Source organism: Xenopus laevis, chromosome 7L, assembly GCF_017654675.1.
Source record: "Xenopus laevis strain J_2021 chromosome 7L, Xenopus_laevis_v10.1, whole genome shotgun sequence".
Lineage (NCBI taxonomy): Eukaryota > Metazoa > Chordata > Amphibia > Anura > Pipidae > Xenopus > Xenopus laevis.
Window position 1 is genome coordinate 120,886,334 of NC_054383.1, and position 23,079 is coordinate 120,909,412.

Consider the following 23,079-nt stretch of genomic DNA (forward strand, 5'->3'; position numbering starts at 1 on the left):
ATCTTTTTTTATAACGCATCGCCTAATTTGGTGATAAATATGTTTTAACACCATGTCAACAAGTTGGGAATCCCTTTCTGTGAGACTGGAATAAAGTATATCCTACATTATAAATGACAAATGTTTCCATGATTATTGATAAAAGAGAAGCAAATCTTGCTGCTGCGTGTGGATAAAAGGCACAGGATACACAACAGATAATAGATAAGCTCTATAGTCTATAGAATTATCTGTTATCTACTGTGTATCCTGTGCTTGAATGACTGTCCCCATGGCTACACAGCAGCTTGTTTATATAAACTATAGTAGTACTTATCTGTTATCTACTGTGTATCCTGTGCTTGAATGGCTGCCCCCATGGCTACACAGCAGCTTGTTTATAAAAAATATAGTAGTACTTATCTGTTATCTACTGCGTATCCTGTGCTTGAATGACTGCCCCCATGGTTACACAGCAGCTTGTTTATATAAACTATAGTAGTACTTATCTGTTATCTACTGTGTATCCTGTGCTTGAATGACTGTCCCCATGGCTACACAGCAGCTTGTTTATATAAACTATAGTAGTACTTATCTGTTATCTACTGTGTATCCTGTGCTTGAATGGCTGCCCCCATGGCTACACAGCAGCTTGTTTATATAAACTATAGTAGTACTTATCTGTTATCTACTGTGTATCCTGTGCTTGAATGGCTGCCCCCATGGCTACAAAGCAGCTTGTTTATATAAATGATAGTAGTACTTATCTGTTATCTACTGTGTATCCTGTGCTTGAAGTTTAGAGAAGCTGGATGCCCTTTTATTTACCATGACTCCCAACTTTGGCACTACCCACCACCTCTGACCATAACAAAATTGATCCATTCTAAAACCCATGGAAAACAGAATAATTAATAGTATGAGTAAAAAAAACCATGGCATGTTCAATTCAATATTAACCCATTTAATGGGGGGAGGGTGGTCTTTCTGTGCTGTGTGTTAGACACTCATCACTATTCTTGAGCAGGGGCATTTAAGGTACTCTGTTCTTGGTCCTTGGAAGGTATATAATTAGATTACCACTACACATGTAATATCCCTCCATAATGGACTTCTGCTTACAAAATACAGGTGAAGGGAGAGGTTTGCATCCCGGTAATCTTAATTATCTACCTCTCAAGAAGCTAACATGGAGCAGCTTCAGTTTCTCTGCTTGCCCAGTTCACAGAAGCCAAGTTTAACAAGGGGCTATACGCGCCACAACAAAATTATTTTAGTGCCACCTTAAACTTTGTTAATAAGAATTTGCAAAAAAAATAAAAAATACTGCAGCTGTTTATCAGCTGTGACCAAATTCTGGCTGATATTTTACAGGTTAGGCTGACAACAATGTTATTAATAGGAAAGAAAAAAGAAAAATATATGAAGGCAACCCTAGGCCAAAAAGTGGCCCTAAACCTCCTGGCCCCTAAACCACATTGTTATTGCCTAGGTTAAAGTAATCCACAGTAATCTAAGGGCAGAGACACACGCTGCTATTTCGGGAGATTAGTCGCCCAGCGTCAAATCGATTCTTCTTCTTCGTGGCCTCACGAGGAAGCGATCCATGTGCCATCACGCCAGCGATTTAGATTTTAGCCGGGGGGGTGGCACTTGGATCGCTTCGGCTTTCCGAAGTCGCCTGAAGTTTCCTCGTGAGGCAACTCCGGGTCACTTCGGAAAAGGAAGTGTTCCGAATGCCATCCCGCAATTTAGATTAATCGCCCGAAGAAGAAGCCATTTGTCACTGGGTGACTAATCTCCCGAAATAGGAGCGTGTGTCTCTGTCCTAACACAGAAAAGCAAAATTACAAAAATCATCAAACAAACTCGCTGGTAGGGAGTGTGTGCAATGTTCTGCTTTATCTCAATAGCAAAAGCATCAAATATTTATAGTTTTTAAACCAAGATACATTCCTGCAGCTCAACCCCCCCCCCCCAAAAAAAAAGTCTCTGAAATATGTGCTGCTTGGGGACAACAACTGCCCTGTGTACACCCCACTGTTAATCAAGTATTATGTAATTAAAAGGGAACCACAACTGTATTGTTCTAATCATGGTAATGAAAGATTAGCAGGGGTAAGCCAAACCCATTGGCTCAGAACTGTAATATGAGATGTGAGGAACTATCTGGATTTCTAAGCATTGCTACTTATTATTAACTAGACATTAAGCCCGTTAAATTAACGGGCGCTAGAACATATGTAGTCAAACATTTATAAAAACAGAATTGTTCTTGGTCGGCGAATGGTAACGTATTTAAGTTTTTCAGACTATCACCCACAATGGTAAAACACGCCACAGCGTAAGGGTGCGAAGTTGCGCGTCTATCTACTTCGCTAGCGTAAATGCGCGAGAGACGGTCCGTGGGGCACATGCGCAGTAGCGCAATCCCACGGACACATGTTTAATGTGTTAAATGTGTTGTCTATTGCTCCTACATTTACATTTGAAAATCCCTATAACAGACAGCAAGGTTAGTGCTTTGGCAGTGGATTTAGAACTACATAGCCCTTGTTACAATCTTTCGTACATCTTTCCTAATTTAGAAAACATTTCCTCCTAAGGCAGTGAATGCAGAAGGATAAATGGGGGAAGCTATGGAAGGTTATTTCATATGTCACTCTGAGTTGGTGTCTCAGGGCACCTTTGGTAGCAATTAGTCTTTGGAAAAAAAATTCCCATCGATTTTCACCTTTAATGTTGTGTAGTAGAAACATATGATTAGCCAGGAGTCTTTTATATAGTCAGCATATTTCTACCCAGAAACTGCCTGACAGATCTCTGTCAGTCAATAGTTGTAGAGAATAATTCATTAAAGCAGAAGGAAAGTCTGTTTGTGTGATGTTAGAGACAGAGAGTGTGTGTATGTGCTGCTGCTGGTGAGTGAGTGTGTGAGTGATTGTGAGTGAGTGTGTAAGCCTTGGTGTGATAGATTGTACAGAGTTTCCATGTATTTTCCACTGTATTATAATCCATTGTAATATAATGATAAAGCTGAAACAATTGCAGTTGTTTTTGGGTTGCAGAGATTTCTGAGGGCGAAGTTTCGAATTGCAAGTGAGGTAACAGGCAAACTTTTCCTCCCACTATGCTTGTCAAAGGGACGTTGCCTTCACAGCCCTTTATAAATCCTCAGCACTCGTGGCACATTTTTAAAAAAATCGCCTAATTTACACAGAGCCAAATGACTACATACGCGTATAAACAGTACGCCCTAAATATTCTCAGAAAGTGACACCGCTAACAACTGGCGCTTGCCAAGTTATCGGTGAAATGTCAGCGGCCCAGGAACACCGGGAGTTTTAGTCCTACTGATGACGAAACTCAGGGTATAGCGTCTAATAAAAACTACAATTCCCAGCATGCCAGCGTGATGCCCCCTTGCGGAAGCGTGGCCGGTGTCAGTGCGCATGATCACACTTGTTCGTTGATCTATACGGGGGCAAGAGGTCTGAGTCGGGTTACAGCGCTGTCCCGAGGACTAATAGACATGCTAACGTTTTCTATACGGCGATTGGCACAGGTACGTGGCTTAGAACACAGGCTGTGGCTGCTAAAACACTGCTGTCCTGCTGGGAGGCGTGAAGCTGAGGAGCTAATGGCTGATTGTGACGTTATCCTATCGGTCCGTGGGGCACATGCGCAGTAGCGCATTTCCACGGACACAGGGACGGGACTGGACGCAGAGACACTTGGACTTTATTATATAGGATGATAATACAAAACAGAAGGCAGACATTATTCCTAACCAGCACAAAATGGGACAGATTCGCTCATCACCAGGGACGTAACTACAGAGGGGGCCCAGGAGGTAATACATTTACAATTTCAATAAATATTGATAAAACAGGTCAACCGCTAGACATTTTGGTGGCCAGCAGATTTTTGCCCCACAATTGTCTGAAATTGAGGAAAGTTACCAGAAAACGCGAGAATGCTTAAAGGGGTCGTTCACCTGTCTGTTAACTTTTAGTATGTTATAGAATGACGTGTAGCACACCTTTGAGAGTACTTTTGCTGTGTATTAAGGTGGTGTGTGACCAGGCTTAAACTGCTTGAAGTGTGCCCCAGACCCCCAGTGTACCTGTGCAACTCCCTGCAACTCCCGGTACCTGGTGTAGATCAATGCAGCAGGATAATCTTTGCAGTAACATAAACTTGTTTATTAACAGAGAACTGTTGCAATGGAGTAGTTCACCAGTACTTAGATGTTCATAGACATAATAGGATAGCTTCCCTCCAGGTGGTACAAGGTGCTCCAGGTGAGCTAATATCCAATATATCAAAGTAACACCAATAATAGACTTCGAAGATAGTTACCACTCTCACTAGGCACTATCCCTCCGGATGAACACTAAGGCTTGGGTTTCTCAGCCTGGGGTCTTGTATCTCGGCACCTTATATGGTCCTCACCTCACCCACTGTATTTAGCCTGGGGTCTTGGGACCTTATCTGGTCCTCAACTCACCCGCTGCAGTCCCTGCTCTAGTGGTTTACATACCACGGGGTCCTAACCCCACTATTTCTCATCGTTGGAGCCACATCTGCTCACTACTTATCCTGTGCTGACTCTCACTCCTAGAGTCACTATTAGCGTATTCACTATCACTAACTCACACTTAACTAACTTCACCGGCAGACCTGGACCTGTAGTACCTCTCAGTGAGGCAAAGTCCCAGGACAGACCCAGACCAGATGGTGCTAAACCCCTTTATATTATCACATAGTGCCACCTAGTTGACAAACTCCGTGAACTAATGTGGACCCAGCCAGGGACATAGCTGCCTGAGTTAACTAAAGGACCCTTAGGTGTCCCAATACTAAAGCAGAACTGCCTGAGTAATTTAACCCAAATCTCAGGGTCCCCACAGACGTATGCTAAGCAACTTTTCAATTGGTTGTCATTCATTTTTTTTTAGAACTTTCTAATAATTTGTCTTCTTCTTTTGACTCTTTCCAGCTTTCAAATGGGGTTCACTGACCCCATCTAAAAACAAATGCTCTGTAAGGCTACAAATGTAATGTTATATCCAGGATTCGGTTCGGGATTCTACTTTTTCAGCAGGATTCGGATTCAGCCCGAATACTTATGCCTGGCTGAACCAAATCCTAATTTGCATTTGCAAATGAGGGGAGGGGAATTGCGTGACTGTCACAAAACAAGGAAGTTAACATGTTTTCCCCTTCCCCCTTAATTTGCATATGCAAATTAGGATTCGGTTTGGTATTTCACAAAGGATTTGGCAGTTTGGCCAAATCCCATATAATGGATTCGGTGCATCCCTAGTTATTGCTACTTTTTATTATTCATCTTTCTATTCAAGCCTCTCCTATTCATATTCCAGTCTTCTTGTTCAAATCACTGCATGGTTGCTAAAATAATTTGCCCCCTAGCAACCAGATGGCTGAAATTGCAAACTGGAGAGCCTCTGAATAAAAAGCTAAATAACTCAAAAACCACAAATAATAAAAAAAATGAAAACCATTTGCAAATTGTCTCAGAAAATCCCTCTCTACATCGCGCTAAAAGTTCATTGGAAGGGTGAACAAGCCCTTTAAGAGTGACAGGAGACTGGGATACAGAGAGAGTCCAAAATCTGATAACTCCCAACTTCTACACAAGTCATTCCCATTGCATTCTGGGTATTGTAGTCTTACGTTGAACTTGGCAGTCGGCGAATTGTTAAACAAAAACCACATTACCCAACATGCATTGGGAGAGGCAGGAAAAAAACTTTGGCTGGTTTCCAAAATACAAACAAGCTAAATAATAATAACCCAAACCAACCTTGGCTAGTTTGTACTTTCAAAATCAACCTGGGCTTTAAATGAGTAGCCTAATTCGCTTGGAAATATCAATATGTGACATGAATCTGGTTTTTATGACGTGTTTTTTTTCCACATAAACTGCTGTATTCCCAGAGCTCAAACACACAGCATCCAGGGAGGAAATTTCAGTAGCGTAGCAGACACAGAAACTCAGGGTAAAGTCATGTTTGTCCCTCTCGGCTACACTAGGAGCTCCGCCTCCTTCTCCAGTCTCGCACTACTCAACCTCCTCTATCTATTCCGTACTGTGCCGTCTGAGAGCTGCCAGGGGAGGGGCTTAAGCTCGTCGCTCCTCCCAAGTTGCACATGGCTGGTATGAGACGCACCGCAGAGAGGATTTAGTGACGGGCGGCGGAGAGATACAGGTAAAGGCAGGGCGGAAGGATACTGGGCATGTCTCATGCACATACAATGCTGCTGGTTGTGTGACTCCCAGTCCCACACATTCACATAAAGCGTTATCTAAGAGAGGAAGCCTATTAACCTGAGTTATTGGAGAGCCCCCCACCTTCCCTGTTGATTTGGCAACTTTGGGGGGTGGGGGGTGAGTGAAAGTCAAGAGCAGAATTGGTCTGATGGCTTTGCTTGTCTGCCTGCTGCTCTCATTAGCTTTATTGCTGCAGACAATTTGCTGTATATATATAGCAGTGTGCTTCTGGCCTGTCACACAGTAGGGTTACTATCAAGTTCTTCCATATGATTTAGGGGCATCCATCCAATAGCAATTATATGATATACTATGACAGTTATAATACGCAAAAGCCATGAATATCTTTATAAACGGTGAGTTCTGATGTCATCAGTTATAAACGGTGAGTTCTGATGTCATTTTTGTTACATGAATCACTGAAACGTGTGTATTATAATAAATAAAGTACCCCGGTTGTAAAATATGAGGATATTTGAAGTTACCTCGGAGTTCCATGGCCTTCGGCCTCGTGTTTTTATATGGTCATGAGACTCCTTGGTACCTTATAATATCCTTATATTTTACAAGAGGGGATACTTTACTCACTATATATTGTCCCACGTGTTCCTTTCACTGTCACATCCCCTCCCAGCTCACCCTAAAGCTCTCCCTCACCCTAAAAACTTGACTTCAAGGGCTGCTTCACCTTTTAGTTTACTTTAAGTATGTGGCTAATTCTAAGCAACTTTTCAGTTGTTTTTTTGTATTTATATTTTATAAGGTTTTTTTTTTTAATTATTTGCCTTCTCTTTCCAGTTTTCACTGGCCCCATCTAAAAAAACAAATGCTCTGTAAGGCTACACATGTATTGTTATGGCTACTTTTTATTACTCCTATTTCTATCCAGTCCTTCGTCTATTCATATTCCAGTCTCTTATTCAAATCAATGCACAGTCACTAAGGTAATTTGGACCCTAGCAACCAGATGGCTGAAACGGCAAACTGGAGAGCCGCTGAATAAAAAGCTAAATGACTCCCTGGGCAAATGCCCCTAACTCTTTACTTACCCCTCCGTGCAAATTCTGTCCAGCGGAGTTCACGGCAGCCATCTTCTTCTCTTCGGTAATCTTCGGAATGACACCGGCGAGCGGCGCATGCGCAGTTGGAGCAATTTTCTGTTTTGCGACAACTGAGAATGCGCCAAAACTCACAAAAATTGCAGAAGCACTGGTCTCATTCTGATGATTACTGAAGCGGCTGAAGATGGCGCCTGTAAACTCCGCTGGGCAGGATCTGCACCGCGGGGTAAGTAAAAAGTTAGGGGCATTTGCCTGGGGTAGCAGCTAGGCTGGGGGGGGGGAGGAGGGAGGGGGGTCTATGTAGGGTAGAGGGTTGGGGGATTTTTAACTTTAGGGTTTAGTTTTCCTTTAAGGGCAATGCTGATTGTTGTGTCTCAGGAGTCCTACTTCTGTAGTCAGCCCTTCTCCATCATTCTCTATCCTTCTCATCTGCCAGCTTTCCTGTATCAGTTCCCTAACCCCAACTTTAACACTAAGGTCACACTTTTAGGGTTAGGGAGAGTGTAAGGTTCAGGAGGGACGGGAACTGAAAATGCAAGCTCTGACACTGAAAGCTGCTGAGTTAGTGACTCCAGAGTCAGCACATTACCGGACTGTGGATGACCCACAGACGGGCTTTGCGTTGCTTCCGTGCAAACACACCCGACAGATTTCGGCAAAGAATCATGAAACATTGCATTTCGTGAGGAAATCTATAGAGTGTGTTCACGCTAGAGTCAACTCAATGGTTCTGGATGCGAAAGAAGAAGGAGGCTGAAATCGGCCTGTATATTTCATGATTTGGGCCCTGTGTGCTCTAGGCAGTACTAAATTTCTATTATGGCTGCTCTTTAAAAATGGGGGCCTTTAGTAAATCTTTCCCTAAGAGTGAGCTTCATTGTGAGCTTTTCTGATAACTAAGGTCTGACTGGCCTGCCTGAATACTCAAGGATCTCCCAGTGGGCCCATTTTCTTATCCACTGCAAGCCCATATGCCATCTATAGCATTTCACACTGTCTCCATTTCACTGGCCCATGTCAGAGTTGGTCCTGGATGTAAGTGTCTCCTGTGTGCCCGAGAAAGTCCTGTCTGACACAGCTGATAATCTTCAACGTACCTGTGACTGGTGAAGGATATTACCATTAACACCAGGGTTATAGAATGGCCAATTCTAAGCAACTTTTCAATTGATCTTCATTATTTATTTTTTTTAAACTATTTGCTACCTTTTGCCTGACTCCAGATTTCAAATGGGGGTCACTGACCCCACCTAAAAACAAATGCTCTGTAAATCTACACATTTATTGATATTACTACCTTTTAATACTCATTGTTCTATTCAGGTCTTCTCCTATTCATATTCAAGTCCCTTATTCAAATCCATGCATGGTTGCCATGGTAATTTACAACCTAGCAACCAGATTGCTAAAATTGCAGGTTGTCTTTCAGCCAGAGAACATGATCCTGATACAGCTCCTAGAAGGAAAGGCCTTTGTGTGGAAGGCAGATGATGTTCAGATGATCCGGGAGCAACATGGACTGGTGGGGAATCTGGTGGGTGCCCTGGTGAGGAAACCAAGGCAAAACTCAAGGCTTGGCCTCCCATTGCAGCTTTTGCCTGAAGAAGCTCGACTGTTGGTAGAAGTTGGAGCTGCAGTTCTTGTGCGTAGCCTCTCAAGGGAAAAGGAACTGCAAAAACAAGAGGTTTTGGAACCGGTAGGTATAATAGTGGATTTATTGAGTTGCGTCCAAGGCTAATTGTCCCACTTTCATATTATATACTAATTATGTAATTATAGGAAAGTGCAGAGTCCTCCTCTTCAACAAACGAAGGTAAAGATGAGCAGCCAGAGGCCGCTGCCTATGAGAAGTATCTGGGTGAAAGCTACAAGGAGCAGAGGAAACTCGCACTGGAAGAGAAAAGGCGCACACTAGAAAGCCTAGCAGATCGCATTGCAGAGGGAAGGTCACGGAGGAAACGGCAGCGCAGTGACCAGGAAGGTGAGAGCAGGCGATGCTTTATGAGGTCGTAGAGGTTCTCTGATCTATTGGCTGTTTATAGTTATAATCTTAAAATTGGGCGAAAACTGTTTTATGCGACTTGGTACATATACTCTGCCCAGATTATCCCGGCAGCTTCCTGTGTACCATGGATATCGCCACGGTTTATTTGGTCAGGTTTCAATATTTTATCTGCTTAAGCATCCTGTCAGCCAGGGCACGGTGCATTGGCAGATATGGAATCGAAGAGGAGCTCCTGCGGTTTCTGCAGTTTGAGTTGTCAGCCAAAACAAACAACCCCTGATATATTTGTTTCTTTACATCACCTCTTCTCTTGTCTTCAGGCCACTGTTTTTTAAGATAAAGGCATGGGCACACGGAGCTGTAGGCGGATCTGCTTTGTACCCCTGCTTCATTTATCTGAGCCGCTCACACATGGCGGAGCATATTTGGGCTGACCTCAGCAGTGTGTGAGCACACATGGAGGGGGATACAAATTAAATCAATTGAGATGCGACACGGAGCAGACTGAGAACAGCAAAGCCTACAGCTCTGTGTGCACGTATCCTAATGCCATACGGGGCTGGAAATCGACCTGCTGAAATATACAGGCTGAGAAAAGGGTTGCCACCTTTTAATAACATTTCCACCGGCTGGTGGTGGGCACGGGAACAAAGGGGCGGGCCGTGACACAATTATTTCAGGTGCAGGCAGGACAGAATGCTAATACCAAAATAGGGAGTATTTCCGCAGGCTGATTTTTAGCCCTGTGTGGCATTAGCCATAACTGCACTCTCATCCAGTCAGTAGGCTACAGTTCCCCTTATCAGATTTCAAAAAGTCCCTTTCCATTCTACCATGTATGTACATCCTTTGAAAATATTCTGCATTGACCTGTCCAGATTAACAAAGTTTTTTAGTATAATAGAGCTTAATAAGTATCCCTGTTAGCGATAAGCAAAATTTTTCACTGAGTTTCGCAGCAAAAATGACGCCCATAGACTCCAATGGATGAAAAAAATTTGACGCACCGCATCTCACGACGAAAAAATTGACGCCCATAGACTGCAATGCATTTTGGAGAATTTTTACCGTTTCATTAATTTTTGGCAAAGCGAAACAGGTCAGATTCGCCCATCACTAATCCCCATTTTTACTTCATCTGATGTTTCCAGCCTTGCTTTCTGTTCTCAGGAGATGCTACAGAGTCACCCTTGCAGGGACCGATTAAAGAGCTTCAGAACTTAGAGGAGACATTCCATTTTCCCAAGGAAGCAATGATGGTGCATCTGCCGACAGCTCGCACTTCCTGTGAGGATGTAGAGGAGGTGGATCCGCGTCAGGTCTCTGTGCACTGGCCGTATGCTGGGCAGAAGGAGCATGAAGTGCGCTTTAAAGTTTTCAAGAGCCTTTGGCAAAAAGGGTATTTTCTCACGAATGGTAGCAAATTTGGAGGAGATTTCCTTGTTTATCCAGGTAAGGGAGATTTAAGTGGTGTATCGGAGTATTTACACAGTAGTTTGCCTACTTTTTAGTTAGGCTTTACTTCTCCTTTAAAACAACCAAATGATTATCCTTTTTAATTGACCACCACTTGGAATCACCTGACTGTAGCTGGACATGAGAGACCACGACATGGAGCTGGCCACTGTTCCTGTTACGCTAGCCTCTTAACAGTCTGTCATTTTAGTACAACACATTATCTGCTGACTGTCATATATAGACTAGCAGGAGTCTGTCTACTTGGAACCGTTTAAGCATGGCTAATGACATTTTTAACAAAAAGTTAGACTGGAGGCACAGCTGCCATACGTGATGTGCTTGGTAATGTTTAGGCACCCATTTACAATAACTATAAGGTGTAGAGTGTGAACTGGTTCTCTGAAATTCTTCTGTGCAGTTTATTCATTTAGACATGGCACTACAATTCCAGCAACAGTTAAATCCAAGGAATGTGCCTTAAAATTAGTTGGCAGCTATACCTGTAATTACAGCACAGCCGTAATAGGTCCAATACTTATTTATAGAAGGACACAAATGAAAGGTTAAGTAAACCTTTAAAATAGGTGAATGCATAATTGCAGAGAGTGCTATTCTAAGCACGTTTGCAAATTACCTTTATGTTTTTTTTTTTTTAAGGTTCCAAAATATCAAGGGAAATCCGTACTGTTAATATGAATGAATTTTGTTACAACAGCTCCATCTGCTGGCTGGTTTCCGACCGTGACCCAGTGGAGGAACTTGTCCGAAGAAAGAGGGGCTGCTCTGATATTTCTCTGATTAGGAAATAAACGAGAAAAGTTACCGTGTATACCCGATTATAAGCCGAGTTTTTCAGCATCCAAAATGTGCTGAAAAAGTCTACCTCGGCTTATACTCGGGTCAGCGGTCCCGACCCGGGTAGCTGAGATTGCAGTCACTTTTAATCATTCCTATACCAACAGTACACTTGGGGAGAGACTGCAATATCCCACAATGCCCTCTGTTGGTTATATGAAAGAATAACAGTGACTGCAATATCACACAGCGCCATCTGTTGGTTATATGAAAGAATAACAGTGACTGCAATATCACACAGCGCCATCTGTTGGTTATATGAAAGAATAACAGTGCACCCTCTGTTGGTTATATGAAAGAATAACAGTGACTGCAATATCACACAGCGCCATCTGTTGGTTGTATGAAAGAATAACAGTGACTGCAATATCACACAGCGCCCTCTGTTGGTTATATGAAAGAATAACAGTGACTGCAATATCACACAGCGCCATCTGTTGGTTATATGAAAGAATAACAGTGCGCCCTCTGTTGGTTATATGAAAGAATAACAGTGATGGCAATATCACACAGCGCCCTCTGTTGGTTATATAAAGGATTAACAGTGATGTCGATATCAAACAGCACCCTCTGCACATGGTAGTGGGACAATGCACACAGTAATCCGTTTGGCAATTCTCTGTCACCATCAACTTTGCAAAGAAGTCCGGTTGATCGCTGGGGGGGTCGCTTTGGCAGAAAGTGCGCTGCTGGGAGACAGGGCTGTAGTTGTGTCTAGGCTTATACTAGAGTCAATAAGTTTTCCCAGTTTTCGTAGGTAAAATTAGGTACCTCGGCTTATACTCGGGTCGGCTTATACTCGAGTATATACGGTATCTGAGGTTTCTAATGTTTTTCCTAACCAGAAGTTTTAAGATGTTGTACTGTGTTAGCCATTGAAAAAATGCTGAAAATGTAAAGTTTGGTGATACCTTTTATTGGCTAACTGAATGAGTAAAAATTGCAAGCTTTTGGAGCACCCAGGCCTCTTTGTCAGGTAAAATACAAATGAAAGCTTCTATACTGTAAGATCACTGAAAAAGGGTTTATTGGCAATAAATTAGAAAGTTACAGATAGACATGGGGAGGCACATTTATCAAAGGTCTAATTTCAAATTCATGTGAGTTTTTAAAAACTCCCATAAAATCGAAATTGGACCAGTTGAATACGATCGTCCTGAAAACTCAAATCGAATTTGATTCAAGTTTTTTTTTTTTCTCTGAATAAAACTTAAATGTCAGCAACGGTGCAAACAACTCCAAATTCATCCCGGGACGTCTCCCATTGACTAAAACAGCAATTCAGCAAGTTTGCGACTAGTCGCTCGAGTTCTTAAAGGACCAGAGTATAATAAATCTCGAAAATTTAATTCTCATTTTTAAAAAAACTCGAATCAAATTTTAACAATTCCCTAGTCTAATTGGACAATTAAAAATGTTCAATTTCGACCCTTGATAAATCTGCCCCTACAAGTTATCTCTGTCTGTCTGTAACTTTGCTAATTTATTGCCTATAAACCCTATTTCCATGATTTAACAGTATATATGATGTGCCTTTTTAGCTTTCATTTACATTTTGCCTGTCAAAGGGGCCTGGGTGCTCTGAAAGCTTGCAATTTTTACTTATTCAGTTAGCCAATAAAAGGTATCACCAAACTTTACATTTTCTGCACCTAACCAGAAGACCAGCTCTATTGAAGGGGAACCATCACCCAAAAAAATTATCCAAAATCGTATTTTATCACATTAGTCAAGCAAAATGAACTTTAATTACACTATATAAATTATTTGAATCTTGTTTCCTTCATACTGGGAATTCATAATTATAGCAAGCAGGCAGGAGCCATATTGTGGACACTGTTATTAAGGCAAGCCTTGCATCATCTCAGAATCTTGTTTGTGCACCAGAATGGGGAACCGGATGTCCATCCCCATGCCCTGGCTACACAATTAAATGGTGAAGAGAACAGGGGAATGTGGGGGGAGCAGTGACATCTAGGAAGTGCTAAATGGAAAGTGAAAGTAATCGTCTGCTCCGCCTCTAAGCCTAAGGCATAAAGGAGGGGCAGCCAATATTTTATTGACAGCTGAAATTTTTAAATGAGTTTACAACAGCTATGTACGCTTTAATAAAAAAAAAAAAAGAAATTGGATTTCATGTTTAATTTGAAAAGGACTTTTATTACCGTATATACTCGAGTATAAGCCGTCCCTAGTATAAGCCGAGGTACCTAATTTTACCTCTAAAAACTGGGAAAGCTTATAGACTCGAGTATAAGCCTAGGGTGAGAACTGCAGCAGCTTCTGGTAAGTTTCAATCAAAAAATGTAGGGTTTTTGCTCCCATTGGAGGTGCTTGCGTCTCGTTTTTGGATGCCATCGACCATTCTTGGACGCCGGCGACTATTCTTGGATGCCGGCGACTATTCTTAGGCGCTGGTGACTATTCTTAGACGTGGCGACTGTTTTTGCGCTTGACCCGAGTATAAGCCGAGGTAGAGTTTTTCAGCATATTTTGGGGGCTGAAAAACTCGGCTTATACTCGAGTATATATGGTATACAGATTTTTGTGTCTGGGTGACAGGTCCACTTTCAATACCCAGAGCTAGGGTCCTATGACGGTGCAGGTGTGTTATATAATATAATAATAAATTATACTGGAATGTTTATTTTTCTTACAGGAGACCCCATGCGCTTCCATGCGCATTTCATTGCTATCTGTTATCCATACAAGGAGGAGATCGCTCTGAGTGACATTGTTACTGCTGCACGCCTCGGCACTAACGTCAAGAAGACAGTGCTGCTTTGCTCCGCAGACCAGGAAGGAGAAGTGACTTTCACCTCATTGCAATGGTCAGGCTTGCAATAAAACCAGCCATTGCTTTAAGTATTGTAGAACCTTGTAAAGCATAACAGCCAACTCACAGCAGATTCAAAGTGCCCATAAATACCTCCTGGAGAATGCGAGAACTTGGCTGGCCTTAATTTATCCTTGAAAGTTCTGCCAGGAATGGGAAAAGTATTTGTCTGACCTGTTAAATGGACATTCCTTTTCCAAAAAAAACAAACAAACCATCAAACTGTATTTTTTTTTTTTTTTTTTTAATTCTTGCAAATCTTTACTATGGATGTAAAAATCAGCACTTCATAGGAATAATCTTTCTTTACCCTGAGCAAGTATTTATTGATAGGGAGACTGAAGTAATAGAAAGAACGGGTTATCAAATTTAGACTTCTTATTTTGTAAAATATTACAATTCCCCCCTGCATAGATTTATGTAGCTATGAATAAGAGGGTAGGGGGGGGATTATACTTCACTTCCGATTTAAAGGGCATGTAAAGGGAAAAAGAAACCTATCTCCAATATACTTTAATTAAAAAATGTGTACTGTTTTTATAAGAAACCTGACTATGCAGTGAAATTCTCCCTTCATTTTCTGCTGGGGATAGGAATTGTCAGATGGTCCCTAATTGCTCTGCAGGGAAACAATCATACTTATGAACAGCAGGGGGAGCCCTCACCTTACTTCCCAGCCATGCAGAACTCAAGCAGCTTTGTTTGTTTCCCTGTGGAGCAGTTGTAGAGATTTGTATTGGATTTTATTTTGGCTTTACATCCCCTTTACTGTTCCCAACTCCAGCTGCAGGGACAAAGATCATGGAGCCAGATTTAAACAGATAAACTAGGATTCTTTTTGGAGAATTATTTTGCTGCAGCCACTGGTTCTGCAGAGTTGGAGAAAGTTTGTTTTAAACAATACAAAAACTATAAAATCCACATTAGATTACATGAGAATACAGGACCCAGTGCAGTCTGCATATTCTGATTATTAATCAGTCTTGCTGTATCGGCTTCTGGCAGATATTATTTGACTTGTGCTGTTTTGATAATTTATGACAATCCCTAAGCAGCCCAGACCACACTGAGAATGTGCACAGTCTTGGTCTTGCAAAGATGTATAACAAAGTTACAAGATGGTGACCCCCTGTGGCCAACTTTGAAAGCATAAATCATTTGTTTGATTAGGCTTGCGGTGTAGTAAGTTCATGTTTATATTTTAGTATACAAAATGCAGCATTTCTAGCCTTATTCTATTTTAGACTTTACTTCCCCTTTAATCCCAAAAAAACACTTTTAAAGATACTTTCTTTGAGGTTGTACGGTATACACTTATAATTTGTATTCAATAGGTTACACACAGACAACACACTGTAGACATTCTGTAAGGTTCATAGTAGATTTACACATTGGGTGTCAATACCCCTGCCTTTATCTGTGAGCTGCATTCATATGTAGAGTTGGGGAGCAACACAAACATGAAAAATGTAGTGGGGTTGCAAAACAAGGGATATGATTGGCTGATTGGTAGCCCCTATATGGACTGGCAGCTTACAGGAGGTTCTGTTTGGCAGAACACCTGGTTTTATACAACCAAAACTTGCCTCCAAGCCTGGAATTCAAAAATAAGCAGCAGCTTTGAGGCCACTGGGAGCAACATCTAATTGGTTGGTGAGCAACATATAGGGATAATTGACCCATGGCCCTGCTGCACTGTGGGACCAAAAAGCATTTCTGGGGACAACATGGATTATAAACCATTCCCGTTAGGTATGCGAGTGGGTGCCTGATCTGTGGAAATATTGTCTTTGTGCCTGTATCATATCCCACCACCTATAACTGACTGTGGTACCCTGCAGGTAGAAGTTCCAGGTGTGGGTATAGACGCGGGTCTTCTCAATAGCGATTTTACTTCTTTTTTCTGATCACGCCTACTTCCAATGACAGCACTTCCTGATTCTTGATGGTCAGCGGGTTGCATATACTTGCGGGTCAGGTAGCGGGTAAGAATGCGGGTCCGGATTGCAGGTTGCGGGCACAGGTCGGGTACGTGTTCCAAAAAATGGACCCGCGCAGGACTCTTAATACATGCATTCAAATTTAGAAAAACATTTTTCAAAAAATACGTGAAATTGCAGACATTCTAAACCTAAAGAGTTCAATGTCAGGACACTAAATTGTGTCCCTCTGCTGTTTAGGTTGGGTCTCCATAATCACCGGTCTAATGGCAACAGTAGAAAGAGGGTTTTTTTTTTACTTACTGTTAAATCCTTTTCTATTTGCCTAGATTGGGGGACACAGGCACCATGGGGATAAAGATCCTGCAGCTGGAGAGCAGACACTAAACAGTTAAATGCCTCCTGCTCTGGGCTTTATCCCCTGCCTACTTCCTGTTCTCAGTTTTATTTTAGTGTCATCAGAAGAAGGACTGACACTAGTGGCTCTGGAGCAAGTGGTTAGGATACTTTCCAAAAACCATGCCACACAGGGGCAAAGGTTCTCTTTCTAGAGCCCCTCCAGCCTAATGGTTATTTTTTAATGCCCACTGCCTTCCCACTCTACGGAGGTCTGCAGGCTAAGCTCCACTGATCCCTGGGGGATCCGGTTCCCGCTCCACAGAGGCTGCACCGACCGATTACCACAGGGATCCACCTCGGGCACTTCAGGCTGGCATCAAGGGTAAGTAGTACACCCTCCAACTCACCCCAAATGGCTTCCTCAGGCAGTGGGGCTGAGGATCAGTTGGTGACCTTACTGCCTCCGCCTACCTGCCAGCCACCCCACCCGCCTGCCTTACTGGCCATCCGCTGCCCCCTACCACTTCTTTCGCGCCCACCATATTCACCTTACTTGTGCTTTCAGTCTCCTCGTGGCTTCCCTTGGGGAGAACTGATTTTGGCCGCCATCTTGGATCACGCGGGATTTCGTGGCCGCCCTCTTGGATTACATGAGTGTCCTCAGAAGGAGGACTGACACTAGTGGCTCTGGAGCAAGTGGTTAGGATACTTTCCAAAAAACCATGCCACACAGGGGCCAAGGTTCTCTTTCTAGAGCCCCTCCAGCCTAATGATTATTTTTTAATGCCCACTGCCTTCCCGCTCTAAGGAGGTCTGCAGGCAAAGCTCCACTGATCCCTGGGGGATCCGGTTCCCGCTCCACGGAGGCTGACGACTCCTACTGCTCTGGGCTTTATCCATGAGGAGTCTCATCCCAGAGTGCATAGTTGAACAACGGTAGTGAACAGGTACGTGTTACATAGCATAGAATCATATAACCAGGGAGGGAAGGTCTGTGTCCCTCAATGTAGGCGAAGAAAAAAGGATTTAACGGTAAGTACAAAAATCCCTCTTTCTCTTGTCTAGATTGGGGGACACAGGCACCATGGGGACGTCCCAAAGCTACCCATGAGGGTGGGACATCTACCTTATTTGTATTCAGAAAACCACATCCTGACACACTTTTCTCCCAAAGCTAGCCTCGGCTGAGGGCTGTGTGAGAATTCTGTAACCTTTGAAGGTATAGTCTTTCCTGACGCTTGATGAAATACTGACTTTGTGTGTGACATGAGCTGAACTCGAAACAGTGCTGTCTTACCTGTAATCGCATAGGCTGGTAAATTGAATCCATTTGGCAATTACCAACATGGAGACCCTCAGGCCCCTCTTGTGGCCATCAGGGAGAAGAAGAGAGCTCTTCAATTGTTGTGCTTCTCACTGGAGTAATCCAGTGTGTAGACTACATCCAGATTGCTCAGTCCTTTCTCTTAAAAGGTCTTGGGTTCCGGAGAGATGGAGGGAACCAAAAGATACTGATTCAATGGAATTGGAAGCCAACTTGGAAGAATTTCCTGAATGGTTGCAGTACCACGTTACCAGCATGAAGATGATGGTTTGGCCGGTCTTGGGTTTCAGAGAGACGGAATGAACCAAAAGATACTGATTCAATGGAATCTGAAGCCATTTTGGAAGAGTTTCCTGATTGGTCGCAGTACCGCATTATCAGCATGAAGATGATGTGTTGGCCTTGGAAGACGAGCCACCAGTTCCGAAACCCTTCTGAAGGAGGAACCCTGCCAGATGGACCCTTTTGCTGTCAAGCTCACCAAGGGATGGAATCTAGGGGGTCAAGGGGTCCTCTAGGAGCTATTACAGGACTAGTTAAGGTCCCATTGGCTGTTTGTATGGCAGAGCCAGTCGTATGGCACCCTGTAGAAGGTCCTGATGTTTGGAGGATGGCTATCTGCTGTCTGATACAAAATTGTAGAGATCCTTGTCAAAGTGTACACGCCAGTGATAACGACTTTTCGTCTCTGGTGGTAAATCCTTTCTGATATCCGCTTTTGAGCTCTTGACGTAGCTGGCATGATAGACTGGGGAACACCTGAGTTAGTCAGGACAAGGGCTTCAAGGGTCACGTTGTTAAGTCAACTGAATTTTGGGTGGATTGGACCTTGAGATAGCCGATCGACTCGAACTGGAAGGTGTGTCAGCCATAAGGCTGAGCTCTGTGAACCATGCCCTTTGTGGCAAAAATTGTGCCACCCAGACGGTGTTAGTCCGTTCCTTCATCCATTTGATGACTCTTGGAAGCTGGATGAACAGGGAAAACACGTGGGTAAGGTTGTACGGCCAAGGAGCTACGAGAGTGTCCACCGCTACCGCAAGAGGATCCCTGACTTGTGCAATAAGCTGGGTAGATACCTGGTCACCATTAGAACCACTTTGGGTATTACCCATTGTCCTACAATCGTGCGACCACTGTATGGAGGCTCCCCTCGCAGCAAGGCTGTAACTGGGTCAGTGAGTATAGCCTTGCAGAAGCCCTTTAATTATCAAGGGAATTTCAGAAGGCAGACACATTAGCCACCAGGATGGTAGTGTTCTGGAAAATGTAATTCCAGGGGGTCCACCTTATGAAAGACTTCATGAATTTGCGTGTCATCCTTGCGCAGAGGCCATGCTAATCATCTCTGTATTGTTCCAATTTTAGTATAAGTGCTGCCGAAGCGAGCCTTGCTGGAGGAGCAGACCAAGGTCTATACAGTCTCTAAAAAGTGTCTAGAGAGCTGGATCCTATGGTCTGTGTCTTCCATTGAGATTTGGCAATTTTTGCCAACTGGTCCTAGGCTGGAAAACGTTAGAGGATTTCCTTTGACATTTGAATTGTCAGCAATGTGAAGCAGTCGATTACCATGAACCGCAGTGGCTGGGTTGTCCTGAATGCTAAGGACTAATGCTAAGACTGCCTGTATAGGTCCGTCTACCTCCCTTTAGGATAGGGAGTGTCTGGATCAGAGTCCTCCCTCGATAAGTTGCCCTTCTCTCCCTTAATATTCTTTCATGCTGTCCATGGAATCTGGAGAGGAGTGGGTATGGTGTTTTGACCATGGGGGAGGATCACCTTGGGAAGTAGATATATATTCCACGACTCTATCCATGATCTCCGGTAACCATGCCAAACTCTGTAGTAGGAGAGATAAGGCGTGTACCATTCTGAGTTCGAGCTCAATTGTTTTGCCGTAGCCGACACTGAGCTGGACAGTAGAGCCATAGCCGAAGGGCTGCTAGCAAGGGAAGGGTGGGCCTCTACAGGGTCAGTGGAAGTATTTGGAAACCTGAGTTGCCATATGACAGGCAAAATAGGACAATAATGTGCAGACCAAGAAATAGTGATCAGCATATTTATTATTTTTGTATCTCCATGATGTCAGTCATCCTAACAGGGTGATGTTCCACTGTACCTATGCCCTAATCTTGGAATCCCCTTTCTTGAAGGGAGGGAATACTGACTAGTGTTAGGCTGGTATGGTTTGCTGTGGAAGGGAAGAAATTTCAGTATCCACCTAATATGCCTAGACAAGGTCAGAGGAGGCATACAGGTCTTAGGGTGTACTTTTTATTCTGTGAAGAAAGAGACTGGGGAGGAAGATGGCACTGGATAGAGAAGCTGTTGTAAGAATGGCCAGCTACAATCTCATGTAATCCAAGAAGGCAGCCACGAAATCCCGCATGATCCAAGATGGCGGCCGAGATCAGTTCTCCCCAAGGGAAGCCACGAGGAGACTGAAAGCACAAGTAAGGTGAATATGGTGGGCGCGAAAGAAGTGGTAGGGGGCAGCGGATGGCCAGTTAGGCAGGCAGGTGGCTGGCAGGTAGGCGGAGGCAGTAAGGTCACCAACTGATCCTCAGCCCCACTGCCTGAGGAAGCCATTTGGTGTGGCGTAGAGTGGGAAGGCAGTGGGCATTAAAAAATAACCATTAGGCTGGAGGGGCTCTAGAAAGAGAACCTTTGCCCCTGTGTGGCATGCTTTTTGGAAACTATCCTCCTAAACACTTGCTCCAGAGCCACTAGTGTCAGTCCTTCTTCTGAGGACACTAAAATAAAATTGAGGAGAACAGGAAGTAGGCAGGGGGATAAAGAAGAGAGCAGGAGGAGGAGTCATTTAACTGTTTAGTGTCTGCTCTCCAGCTGCAGGATCTTTATCCCCATGGTGCCTGTGTCCCCCAATCTAGGCAAGAGAAAACATTAAATACAAGGCACGTGGTCCACACCGGTTCTAACCCAGTTTTTCAGTCACAGATCTTATTCTGCAATCTAAATTGGAACCCAAGACAACCCCCACCCCCCAAAAAAGGGTAGGTGATATTCTGTGATAATTTGCACATTGTTTCCACTTTAATTTCATGTTGTTTTTAAATTGGCTGCTGAACAAAAATTAACTCTGAATAGAGAGCATTAAAAAAAAAACAAAAAAACAGTAAAATTGTAGTCTCAGAGCAATCTTCTTTTGCTTGCTGGGGTCAGTGCCCCCCTAACAACGAGATGGCATTTTAACTGAGAAGAGACAAATAAGTTGCAAAAAAACAGGTTTATGTAAAAGGCAAACTACTCCCTTTAAAGCTGTAGTTCACTTTAAAATTAATTTCTCCAGGTCTGCTTGGGGGACACAGGGCGGCAATAGCTAAAAACCCCACTGTGTCAAAAGTACTGCCCTGTTGTGTTCTAGGAAAAAATGGGGGGGGGGGCTGCACTCTAGAGAAGCTTGGGAAGAGCTCTGCCCAGCGTGGTGAGTCTGCTAGTAATGGAGACTGAAGTGTCGCTGGAAGAGGAACCTCCTCCAGAATCAATGGGAAGTAGCTGCCTGGGCACGCAATGGAGAGCACAAAGAATGGCTCCTCCCCTAGCAGTGACGTATGGTGCCGACGTGCGCCTTAGAAAAATGGCGCCTAAGGCACCAGCTCGCACTTCCAGGTTGCGCACCAGGTGCGTGTACAGTAAGCGCAAAATCTGGCCCAGCCGTTGCCTCTCCAGGTAGAGTGAAAGAAAGCCCTGGTGAAGTCGCTTGTAAAATAGTGGTGCGCAACCGGTGCTAAGCCCACAATAACTCTCTTGCGCTGCTGACGGTGAGGACAGTAGGAAACATAATTGCCATTCCCATTGCCTGTGTGTTTGGTGGAGGCTGATTAACATACTGCCTGGGTCTGAACTAACAAAGTATCCTATACCAGGCCCGGACTGGCAATCTGTGGGTTCTGGCAAATGCCAGAGGGGATGCTGTGTGGTTCCATAGAAAGTTACCATATAGTGGGCTGGTAGGGGGCTGTTTGGGCCTCTATGTACTTGGAAGGGCAGGGCCTATTTTGACTCCCAGTCCATGCCTGTCCTATACTGCTGAGCCACAGCAGGAGTTCCCAGAGTAGGGATGCTGGAGGCATATAAGGAGGAATGAGCCACAGGATGAACCTGGCTATACCTCAGCCCTGTGTCCCGGCCAGCGCATCCTCTCTCTGGACGTCAGAGGGAGGGAATTAATGCTGGATGGTCGGTGCAGAGCACAAGAGACCCCGGTGACATCCTCAAGTAATGGATCAGACTACTCAGTGTAGCTGTCCAGCTCCATATAATGTGAAGGAATTGTAATGAAATAAAAAGAAGAGCAAAATAAATAGTAAAATACTCCTGAATGCAGGAGACGGTCCTAACCTCCTGAGGACACAACGAAACTGAGTGTCTCTGCCTACAGAGGAGGGGTATAGCAGGAGGGGTCAAGTTTCTATTTTTTTTATTGTGTCCTGCCTCCTAGAGGTGCCAGCTATACCCCACTGTCCCCCAAGTGACTGAAGATAAAGAGATTTAACAGGGAGTACACAAAATCTCCTTTTGCCTACCTCTTCTGGCTTTTTCCAGCTTTTAAGCGGCAGTGTCACTGACCCATCAGCTAAAACAACTATTGCTCTTTGAGTCTACTGTTTTATTGTTATTTTTTAAATGACTTTTGTATTCAGGCCTTCTTCTCCTCCTGACTCTGCCCGCTTTCAAATAGGGGTCACTGACCCCATCTAAAAACAAAATGCTCTGTAAGGGTACGCGTTTATTGTTATTGCTACTTTTTATTGCTCATCTTTCTATTCAGGCCTCTCCTATTCATATTCCAGTCTCTTATTCATACAAGTGCATGGTTATTAGGGACGCACCGAATCCAGTTCGGGATTCGGCCAGGATTCTGCCGAATCCTTCTGTCAGGCTGAATCTAATCTGCATATGCAAATTAGGGCAGGAAGGGAAACCGGGTGACATTTTGTCACAAAACAAGGAAGTAAAAAAT

General features: G+C 43.7%; 1 protein-coding gene, 1 long non-coding RNA gene and 1 other non-coding gene across 7 annotated transcripts; 1 reads left to right on the forward strand and 2 right to left on the reverse strand.

Annotated features, from left to right (window-relative positions):
* Positions 1-6,057: 6,057 nt before the first annotated feature.
* tsen34.L (tRNA splicing endonuclease subunit 34 L homeolog) lies at positions 6,058-14,990 on the forward strand. 5 transcript variants are annotated; one of them, XM_018226408.2, is made up of 5 exons: positions 6,058-6,215; positions 8,772-9,034; positions 9,118-9,319; positions 10,514-10,795; positions 14,316-14,990. In XM_018226408.2, the coding sequence occupies exons 2-5, from the start codon at positions 8,777-8,779 to the stop codon at positions 14,501-14,503; spliced, it is 930 nt and encodes a 309-aa protein (XP_018081897.1). In that variant the 5' UTR covers positions 6,058-6,215; positions 8,772-8,776; the 3' UTR covers positions 14,504-14,990. The 5 variants fall into 5 exon arrangements, with proteins under 5 accessions (XP_018081897.1, XP_018081898.1, XP_041425578.1 ...); XM_018226409.2 differs by having other exon boundaries at positions 6,078-6,215; positions 8,768-9,034; XM_041569644.1 differs by lacking the exons at positions 6,058-6,215; positions 14,316-14,990 and adding exons at positions 6,232-6,662; positions 11,459-11,747.
* A 4,390-nt stretch (positions 14,991-19,380) lies between these two features.
* Positions 19,381-19,485, reverse strand: LOC121395833. Its single transcript, XR_005962712.1, has one exon. It is a non-coding gene; the product is annotated as a U6 spliceosomal RNA (small nuclear RNA).
* Positions 19,486-20,140: 655 nt separating this feature from the next.
* Positions 20,141-22,912, reverse strand: LOC121395636. Its single transcript, XR_005962604.1, has 2 exons — positions 21,896-22,912; positions 20,141-21,843 (listed from the first exon to the last, which is right to left on the reverse strand). It is a non-coding gene; the product is annotated as an uncharacterized LOC121395636 (long non-coding RNA).
* Positions 22,913-23,079: the final 167 nt, after the last annotated feature.